Source organism: Parambassis ranga, chromosome 14 (genome assembly GCF_900634625.1).
Source record: "Parambassis ranga chromosome 14, fParRan2.1, whole genome shotgun sequence".
NCBI lineage: Eukaryota > Metazoa > Chordata > Actinopteri > Ambassidae > Parambassis > Parambassis ranga.
This window is the reverse complement of record NC_041034.1, coordinates 17052806-17063761: the sequence shown is the minus strand read 5'-3', so window position 1 is coordinate 17063761 and position 10956 is coordinate 17052806. Positions and strand designations below refer to the sequence as shown.

The window sequence follows — 10956 nt, the reverse complement described above, 5'->3', positions numbered from 1 at the left end:
GACAAATAGATTTTGTTTGATGAATTTAAAACAAAAGTAACATTTTAAGGTGGTACATAAAATATTAGATTAAGATTAAGATTAAGAAACCTTTATTAGCCCCACAATGGGGAAATTGCATTTTTGCAACAGCAGATACAGACAGCAAAAGATAAGTTAAGAAAAGATATATAAATTATAAAATTGACTACCAATAAAATATAGAATATAGAATAGAATAGAATAGGCTATTAATTAGGCTACTAAATATGATATTGTAGTATTTGATAATTTGAAAAAGGGCACTATGAAACAACAACATCAATAATAATAATAATAATATATTTTATTATATGTTATGTGTTTCAGATAAAGGATGTTTTAAATGAGGATAAGATATTCTTGTTATAAAATGAATCCCATCACAGCCATCACAGCTCGGGTAAAGTAGGTTACTGATTCATGCAAAATTTCAAAGACAAAGACAGTGCATTATTGGCAGACTGTCCCAGCATATCATAGACTACATGAATAATGCCGACTCATTTTGCACCCTCAGGGCTTGTTAACATTGGACTGCAGCTTCTGAGACCTCTTAAAGACATAGAGGTTTTCTGATGATTAGTCCTTTATTTACTTGAAGCTTAAAGTCAGGATTTTTGCTTTTTACCTCACTGCACTTGCTGTCTTGTCTTGTCCATCAAATAAAACACTAACTTATTGACCGAATGAGTGTTCCTGATCAAAGAGTTCATGAGGTGATTAAGGTAGATAAGCCTGGAATGGATTAATAATTTATGAAGATGTAATCAAAGGGCAAAATAATGGAATAGCAATCAAACCCACTGGCCCTGCAAATGTCAATCTTATGCTAATGAGAGATTACATTACTCGAAGTGTGTCTGTATATAATGACTCCTCTAATATATGTTTTTCTACATCAACATATGGATAAGCCTGATTATTTCTATCTTGTCCCTAAAATTACTGAAACATTTTCAAAGTGCTGATAAGGAGGACGTGTGATAAGAATTGTGTCAACCTGCCATTATCGCAGCCTTTTTCACACTTAAATGCAGTTGCGTGATTGCTCAACCAGATGGGGCTGCCTTTACAGCTTTAAACATGTTACACAGTGGAGCTAACACTGAACGTCTCTCACTGCAGGAGCTTAAACATGGTCGAAGCAGAATAAGGGCTTCTTTTAAACAGTTCCTCTTCCCTTGCTCTGCTGTATGTGTTTGAAGCTCTGTGTGTAACCTTTCCTTACAGGGTCAAAAGTCTGTGATGTGTGTGATAGATATGGTTTGAGAAATCAAACTCTGCATTGAGTTTCTGAGATAAGCCTGTCAATAGGAAGTGATGGTGGAGAGGCGACAAGGGCAGACTTTGGACCCACTGTACTTACTCTTCTTCTTCTTCTCCTCCACTGCAGCGCCTCGGTTTTTTTCTCTTCTCTTGTGGTAAACATGATCAATTTTGCCCCCCTGGATGTGCCCCTCCACAGGAGACTGCAGACTGCCGCGGTGCTGCAGTGGGTCTTCTCCTTCATTGGTCTGGGTGAGTGTTAATAATTATATGCACGCTGTATTGGAGCGTCTGGACATGATTAGGTATGTTTGGGATGTAAGGAACTACAATGCTGCTACGGTTTCCTTCATTTCTTTGCATTACTTGTTGGATCATAATAGTTTTATCTTTAGTTTATGAGAAGGATACTGTAACAAGTAATTTGAGTAAAGCGGGAGGAGCCAATCACAGTGGACTACAGTGGAGTGTGCATTTTATATGAGGTTACTGTTCCTTATGAACTAATTATTGAGTGTCCAGTGTTGAGTGTTGAATGAATTTGTCTTACTGGTCATTGCATCCATGCCATGATTTTATCAACAAGTGGTCATCTAAACTATCAATGTCACTGCTCATAGAGGCTGACAATGTTTTTAAGACTGCACAAGAACACTGTGATAGCATGAAAGGCCATTGTGAAATCTGTGAATGAAACTTCTGCCCTCCTGTACATCTTATCTGGGAGTCACTTGTTCTGTATACCTGACAGGACAGGCAATTTACCAGTATACATGCAGTATATATTTTTAAAAGGAAGATTGGACACTAAGTATACCTGGGATGAGTAAACTGTGCTGACATTTTTGAAGGGCATTCTCCTGCTGCATGGCTCTGCAGTCAGTGTGATGTAATCTCCCACCATTCATTAAATGGTTACCATATGATCTGCTGTATATAGTGTCACTATTCTCAGTGTGTCTGTTGCATGATTACATAATGCACTTGCTGCTGCTCCTCACCACACACCCCTTCTCTCCTCAGCACCCACCTGCATCTTCCTCTTCTTCTTCCTGCTCTTCACTCGCTTCTGGCTGATCAGCGTGTTGTATGCCAGCTGGTGGTTCTATGACTATGACACTCCTGCACGTGGAGGCCGCAGGGTGTCCCTGTTGTGTGGCCTTAGACTTTGGGAATTCATGCGGGATTACTTCCCCATCAAGGTGAGAGACAGTTGTTCAATACATAGAGTGCATAGCTCTACTATAAGCAGCCCTAAAGTCCATGTATGGGTGGGATCATTCAGAGAACAGAATAGCAGAACATCTGCCAGCTCATCTGATCTTATCTTTGATCCCCAGCCCCCTTAGCAATAGGCCTTATCACTGTCCTTGGCAGCAAAGGACCACTGATGGATGATGCTCCTCTGTTTACTATAGTCGTGGACTCTAAATGTACACAGTAAACCTTCATGTCTGGTCAAACACAGTTCTGAACGCTATATCCTTATGTGTGTTTACCTAATTGCCTAATTAATACTACACTAAAATACTACATTAAATGACAATAATAGATATTAACACTACTGCTATACTACTGAACAGTACCACTGCAGAGACCAAAAAAAAACAACACAGATGTTGGAGGAGACTGAATAAAAAGAGATTTACCAGGAAAATAAAATAAAGAAATAAATAATAAAAACAAAAGAGTAAATAAAATAAATAAAGAAATCACATAAAAAAACACATAAAATAATAACAATAACAATAATAAAAGCATACATTTTGCTCTTAACTATGGCTGTATAAGCAGCAGCACCCTGAAACCAGTTAGTTTTGCTAGAGCTTAGCACAGAGGCTGTAAACACAGCTAGACTTGGTTTTGATGTTGTTTGTGTGGCTTTTCAGGGGAATACAGGCGCTCTGCTCTGGTTGCCTGGCAACCTTACCGTGACGAAAACAACCCAGGAAGTCAATGCTCCTGGCAAAAGAACAGTCCGGCACAGCACCCGCATTGAAAGCACATGTATAACTTCTCCTTTCATACATAGGATAAGTAGTGAGCTGTAGGTGCTGTGTGCGTTACATTGCTGGTGCTTCAGAGGAAACCTTTTACCTTTCTAATGATTTCTTTGGTGATTTACTCTTTAGATATTGCTGCAAACCATAAATAATCCAACATACAGAAGTTACTGTTGGTGGAAAACTCATTTGTTACAGCTATGTGTGTAAACCGTGATCTCACCAACACATCCTAATGTCTCAGAACAGATCAGTCAAAGGTCTACAAACCTGTTAGAGTTTACACAAACACACAAATTATTAATGTTTCACTGTTTTTCCTGCAGGAATAATTTGTATCTATCAGTTTCAGATATATGAAAGGGATAAACTGTCTTTGACCCTTCCCAGCTCTGGCTGCAATGTGCAAACTTTTCTCTTGCAGCCCGTTGTGTCCCCCTTGTGGTCACACATGAGTAGTGACTTGAGATAAATGTGGCCCCTCAACATATAAAATTCTAATTTGATTTTTATTGTTTCATAATGCAAAATACTTGGAGAGGAATTCACAGAGAGCAGAATGCCTGCTGAAAACATCCACCACATTCCATGTGTGTAATTATTGCTCCTGGGCAGGGCCTGCTGTACACTTTGGACCGTGCTGATAAGACACACAAAAACACTGCTGCAACAACATTTGACAAAAAAAAAGATCTCTTCAAATCTAATCTTACAGAGTTTATATGAACATTTGCGTATGTTTATAAGCTTTGTGATATGATATAATTTTACTCACGTTGTTTTAAGTGATCCAAGTTATCCACACATTTTTTATATAAAGCAACAGAAGGTGGTGAACTGAAGTTATATGTTTCTGTTGGCCTGCAATGGCCAAGACACAACACAGGGAGAACCACACGGCAAACTGTGTATAAGGTTAAGATATATATTTGATAGCAAAATTGTATAAAGACACAACCAAAAGAACCCACATAGGCCTGAACAAAACCTTCAACTAAAATCCCGACAAACCCAGGGTAGCAGCAGCAGCCAGACAGACTTGCGGCCATCTTGAGGGAGACAAGCTTATAAAGACTTCAGCCAGGTGTCAATCCCTCAGTGAGGTAGGAGGAGCCAGCCTGGAGAGAAACTGAAGCAAGCACAGCAACCAGCCGGCCCAGGGCCATCACATTTCGATTGAGAAAATGAAATCTAAATGTTAAATGTTGTTCCTGACTCATTAACATCCCTGCTAGTGTGTCTTTACAAGAATTAACCTTTACGGCAAGGAGCAGTAACACAGAAATCCTGGATATTGGGTTAGTGTTAAGCTGAACTAATCAGATTGCCCATATCATTTTACAGCAGACCACAGTTTATAGTGAATTCATTAATGCAAAACAAAAATGTAGAAATAACAGCAACATTATAATAAGCAATAAGGGAAAAATACCATAATTCAGCACCATCAAATAGGACAGGCAAAGACATGCATGGACGAAATTAAAAAAAAGAAATCTTAGTGAAATGATTATGATTAATAAGAGGTTTGTTAAAATCATTTCTTAAAGTATTACCAAATTAAAACAGCGATAAGTAAGAGATGGAAGTTTGTACTGTAAGTCATTTCTAAGAAAAAACAGACTTTTAAAATTGACTGTTTGTATCCTGTTGAAAGTGAATCATGTCTTGCATCATCTGACTGAACGCCACATTAAGCCTGAAACAAAGAGCCAATGTACGGGTGAGGAGGAGCAGTGTCCTTTAAAGATCCTAATTAGTTTCATTGGTGTGTTGTATCCCACCGTCTCTAATTACACCATAATTAGCGCGGACTAAAAGCCCACCAGCTGATGTGCGCTCACTTGTTTGTTGTTTTTTTTAGAAAGACATTGACGCACATTCAGACATGACTAAAGGCACTCGCAGAGCACAGATGCTGTTCGTGTGTGCCTAGTTTCTTCTAGAAAACATCGGCGTTATACAGGAAAAAATTCAATATAAAAAAATTGTAAACATGCACCTGTCATTTAAACACAAACACGATGCCTTGGCTCCCAGTGTGCATGCTAAGCTATGATAACTGTGATCCTCAATCTCAGTTGAATTCTGGTTGGTCCTTGCTTGTATGACTGAAGCTGACCTTTGAATCAACCTGTTTACTGCGCTCACAATCAATTGGCCAAGTTGAAAACATGCCAGGAAATTGTGTGTTATTTAGCTCAGGTTTGGACATTTCAAGTGTAACTTTTAATCAAATTTTAGATCAAAGTTGCTTTTCTAAGTACAATAGAGAAAAGAGGGATGCTAAAGTCATCCACCAGAATCATGCAGTATTCTGTTAGCCTTTAATTTGTGAAATGTGCTGCGGGTAATCTGGTTTGTGAAGTGAAAAAAGTGAAGGTTTTCCTTACACCTTTGTTTGTCTCAGTAGTCCACAGACCTGCTCAGGTTGTATCTCTGGCGCCAAAACATCAAAGGCTTTGGCAGGGATAACAGAAACACAGATTGTGTCATGATGACAACTTTACACAAGGACTGTGTGAATGGTCACTGTTGGACAGGTCTTTTGTTTAGAAGCAGCTTCAGCATCCCAGGAACTAGGCCCAATGATTAACTCTGTGACCAGCAGCAGCAGAAACACACAGTACAAACAGCTCGGACTCACAACACAGCAGCTTTGTGAAGGTCTATTGACTTTACTATGCAGTACAAACACCTTTATCACATCACATCTGTGATCAACAACAATGAAAAACCCGGACATTAAGCATCAGAGCACAAGTTTGTGTACATGCTCATTTCAAGAGAAATGTGGAGCCAGTTTCAGAGAAAATAACGTGCCCTGATAACATGTGTGAACGTTGCCTTGTAGAAGCCGTGTGGCCTTGGATATTAATCTCACACAGATGTAAACAGTGAAGGGAGCGCATTTGTTTTCTTTGAGTACAATGCTAAACGCACTGCAGCGCATGACACTTTACTCTTGACCTCTCAGAGACATGCAAACACATCTCCGCAGGTTATATATCTTGTCAGGCGATTAGGAGCTGGTGATCTAAAAGATTTTTTTTTTCGGTTTTTCAGATCACATGATTGACTTTCTTCTTTGGCAACAAACAGAACGGCTTTACCTGACAAGTATCAGCTGTAAAAGTACAGAGCATCTACCATTATTACATCAAAATGTTCTGTTGCAGCCAAACAGCATGAAAGTAACCATGTGTTGTTTCTGTATTCATCATAATGTTTTGGTCTGACACCAGACACCTGACCCAGAATCTGCTCTGTTAGGATATTCTAACACCTTGGAAAACTTGGATTGTAACACGTACTGCTTTGATTCTTGGGATGATGGATTGGATGGTTGCTAAGAGATGTACCCTGAAATTGTGGAAGTCTGATTCAGCTCCTAAATCTGAGACTTGGCTGAAAGGCTTAGATATTTAGACAGTTGAAGCGAGGAATCTGGACTTCTAAAGTTTTCCTCAAGACGTTTCACTGCTCCTTCAAGCGGCTTTATCAGTTCTAACTGTTTGGTGGGAAAATAGGTTTATATGTGGTGGAGGAACTGTGTGTGGGTCCATGTGAAACTCACAAACAGTAGCTCTATGAGACTACAGGAGGGCTGTGTAGTGGGGCTTGCTTCAACCTTCTGAATGAAAATGACTATTATTTACATAGTTGTAGATTGTTTATTTACTTATGTGATAACACATTCATTCCTCTGTAAAATCAGTTGAATGTGTCCTAATCATTTGACATTTATCTCAGTCTTTCTCTCAAGAGGTCATTAAGGATAAAGGGCACTTTGACCAGGCCATCGACCCAACAAATCTCTTTTATGGAGTTCCAATACAGTTCATCTTGATGTTAAGATTCAGAGTTTTAAGAACATCCCTGGACTTGCACAAGTTTCCTGTTGCTTTAATCCAGCTTAAAGCCAGCATTGCACAGAGGGCAGCTAAGAGCAGCTTCAGAGGGTCACTGATGAAACTGGCACATGTTTGGATTGCAGCCAGCTGGGCCACTGTGACACAATACTGCCCACTGTGATAGTAAGAACTGGGAGATTATGATAGCTTATCATTTTGTGTATAGTTTGGCATGTTTAAATTGAATGTATGCTCTGGGTTTGGTGGTATTGATGCCTTCATTGTTCTTGTCCACCCACAGTTGGTGAAGACAGCTGATCTGGACCCCAGACACAACTACATTCTGGGCTTCCATCCCCATGGTGTGCTGGTAGCAGGAGCCTTCACTAACTTCTGCACCTACGCTACAGGCTTCAGACAGCTGTTCCCAGGCCTCACCAGCTACCTGCTCATGCTGCCCCTTTGGTTCCGAACTCCATTCTTCAGAGATTACATCATGTGTGCAGGTGTGATGCATTTGAGTCGTACCTAACCAGGGGATTTTATAGTTGTTGCATTATATAATTTCTGTTTGCAGGTCTGATTCCTTCAGACAAACAGAGTGCTAGCTATCCTCTCCGTCAGAGGCGTGGTGGAAACGCTATCGTAATAGCAGTCGGTGGGGCCCCTGAGGCCCTTGATGCCCACCCTGGGAGCTACAATGTTCTTTTGGCACACAAAAAAGGCTTCATCAAAATGGCCATGGAGTATGGGTAAGAGCAGGCAGCCCTGAGGGAGTGAGGAAAGTTTTCTGCTACAGATAATTCTCCATTTACCAGGATTGTGTCAGTCTATTCATTTTAGATTTCTGCACACAAGCGCTTTGAGGGGACAGCAAAAAAGCTCTATAAAATACTAATGCATTATTATTATTATTATATCCATTTGAAATAGAAGCTTATTCAAATCACTTGCATGGAATTTCCTGGGAAAGCACATGAGATCAGTCTAGAAGGCCTTCCAGTGATGCAGAATGTGTTGTGTTTCAGAGCTCATCTGGTGCCGGTCTTCTCCTTTGGAGAGAATGAAGTGTATGATCAGGTGGAAAACCGCAGAGGAAGCTGGCTTCGTTGGGCACAGGATCGGCTACAGCGCCTCATGGGTATCTCCCTCCCTTTGTTCCACGCTCGTGGCATTTTCCAGTACTCCTTTGGTCTCATGCCCTACAGAAGGCCCATCCACACCGTAGGTGAGAAAGCAGCTTTGTTTAGTCATCACTACGTGCAATCCCTGCTCCCTTCTCCCTCCGGCAGAAGGAAAAGAGCTGCACTTTTTCTCAGTTTTTTGATTCTGGCAGAGGTATTTAACGTCACTGAGTACATTTTTAATGAATGTGAGGAATAAAATGCAAATTAAACCATAACCGTTTGGCACTGCATCAAACAGTAAACAGCTGTGGCTCTGCATCCTGTCACCTCTCTGCAGTGGGGCAGCCCATTAGAGTGGTGAAGAATGAAAAGCCGACAGCTGAGGACGTCGATGCTCTCCATCAGCTGTACATGGACGAACTCAGCAATCTGTTTGAGGAGCACAAAGGCAACTACGGAGTAGACAAGGACACACACCTGACCTTTGTCTAAACTGGACTGGGCCTGTGGAGGAATGCCTATTTATTAATAAAGCTGCTGCAGATTCAAATCAATCACCTTCTGACCTCTGCACAGCTGAGTTTGCTGTCTGTTGAATAAAGACAAAGAGAAAAGTTCATGTAAGACAGAATGTAATTGCACATTAAAATATACTTTTTGTTTTACCTTTCAACTTGAGTGGTTTGACCTCTGTGCTTTCTGTTGAAATATTGTATATCAGTCTGTCACTGTCTATACCTTCTGCATCTCTTCACCATGTGTCTCTCTTCAAGCAGCACACAAACATCCTTCACACAGTGTCAAGTTGAATAAAATAGAAACAACAAGGTGTCTGTCCTTGTGGATTTTTATATTATATACAAACCCTGCACTAAGTTTTCTACTACTGTGACTGGAGAGTACACCAGATGAAGAGTCCTGCTGTAAAGAACTGCACACATTAAAATGGTAGTGTATACAGTTTATTTATTCAGGCTGCTGCCAGCTGTGTGAAACACTGGCCTTCTAGATTTTGTGCAAGGTCTGACACTTTCTCAAATAGGTCAGAGGTAAACGTTTGGTTGCAACATCCTATGGAGACACCATAAATTCAACTCGCAATCACCTGAATTTTCAGAGAAACAAAGGTTTTGAACATTTTACTGTTGAAGGTACCTAGTACATTTAATTAACTGCATTTTCACTGTACATACTATACTGCTTCATGTGCTGGGTAGCACAGATTAAGATTTTCAGATTAAGTTTCACATTTTAAATATGAGGGTTTTATGTAAGGTTTTTTCATCTTTGTATCAACACTCACATCTAAGAAAATATGTAGAAGATATGTAGACCACCTTTTTCTTTGTCGCTATTTTATGCTAAGCTAAGCTTATCATCCCATACTTATATACTTATAAGCATATTTCACTCAAATCTGCCAATCAAACACTGAAGATGTCAACTAAAAATTAAACATTGACACATCTAATCAATAGTGTAAACATGAATGTGTGTGTGTGTGTGTGTGTGTGTGTGATTTATTCTTTTATTAACTTTAGATAAATGTGAAAAGTTGACTGTCTGGTTCTGGATCAGGTCCCTAATGATAAGACTGTCTGTGAACTTTGGCAGACAACTGTATGAGATCTGATATTTATGAAATGACTGGCAGACTGGACCATGCCCCGGTCCTTTCAACACAGTCTGGGATAGTGTGTGTGTGTGTGTTGGGTTGGTGACAATGCTGATTAAGAGAAAAAAATGAAATACTGTGATGCAAAAAGGGCAAATAATGAGGTAAGAAAGAGCATGCAGATGTAGCTAGAGACCGAGGATGATGATGAGGAAAGCAGATGCAGCTGCAGCAGTGTGTGGAGTATAATGGGACTAATTTACAGAAAGAGTAGTAGCGTGGGACATCAACGGTGGGGAGCTCACACTGCTGTGAAAAAGCTGCTCGTTACTTGGGGTCAGGCGGCTCTCAGGCAGGCGTGAGTGAGCTCAGGATAACAACATTATTGACTTATTTTTGAAGAAGCTGGTCAAAGTACATGAAGAACAGAGGTTCATCCTATGGAGCGTATCTTATCTCAGCCCATTCTTTAAAACAAAAGATAATGTAAATGTAGTTCCGGCTGTCAAAAACATGCACAACAACAGAGGCTCTATCACACATTATGAATCAAGAGGAACCAAAAGTCCTCTTAACGCAGTATAATTCCTGTAGTTGTTGGCGTTCACTATAACACATACTCGATAACATTTTGTGCAGCACATGGCTTTCTATTCTTTGTTAAATTAAATTTCCCTTAGGGAACCTGTGTAGGGAATAATGTAAAATGTGAAGTACATCTTTATCTCTATTGCTCTATCTACGTATGAAATGGAAGCTTGCATGATAACAGAGTGGTATCTGTTGATAGTTGGATATCTATTCTTAAGATACAGTGTACAAAACAGCAGTTACGTAAGAATATGAGATGCTAAAACAAGCAGCACCAGCACAAACAGGTTAGCTGGTATCACTTAGAGAAACTGTATTCAAATGGATGTATTTGCACTTTACAGACCACACTGTAAGTGGCAGCATGGCTGAAGTGCCAAATCATTTCTCAACAGCAGCCTGATGTCAAGGACTGAATTGATTCCATCCAACAAACACAGGGTATCAGCTTTTGGATGAACGAAATCACATGCAAAGTG

The 10956-nt window shown here is 40.0% G+C and overlaps 1 protein-coding gene across 1 annotated transcript; it reads left to right on the top strand.

Annotated features, from left to right (window-relative positions):
- The first annotated feature begins 1226 nt into the window (after positions 1-1226).
- Positions 1227-8944, top strand: mogat2 (monoacylglycerol O-acyltransferase 2). Its single transcript, XM_028421746.1, has 6 exons — positions 1227-1539; positions 2311-2489; positions 7446-7650; positions 7722-7896; positions 8173-8372; positions 8609-8944. The coding sequence occupies exons 1-6, from the start codon at positions 1449-1451 to the stop codon at positions 8761-8763; spliced, it is 1005 nt and encodes a 334-aa protein (XP_028277547.1). The 5' UTR covers positions 1227-1448; the 3' UTR covers positions 8764-8944.
- Positions 8945-10956: the final 2012 nt, after the last annotated feature.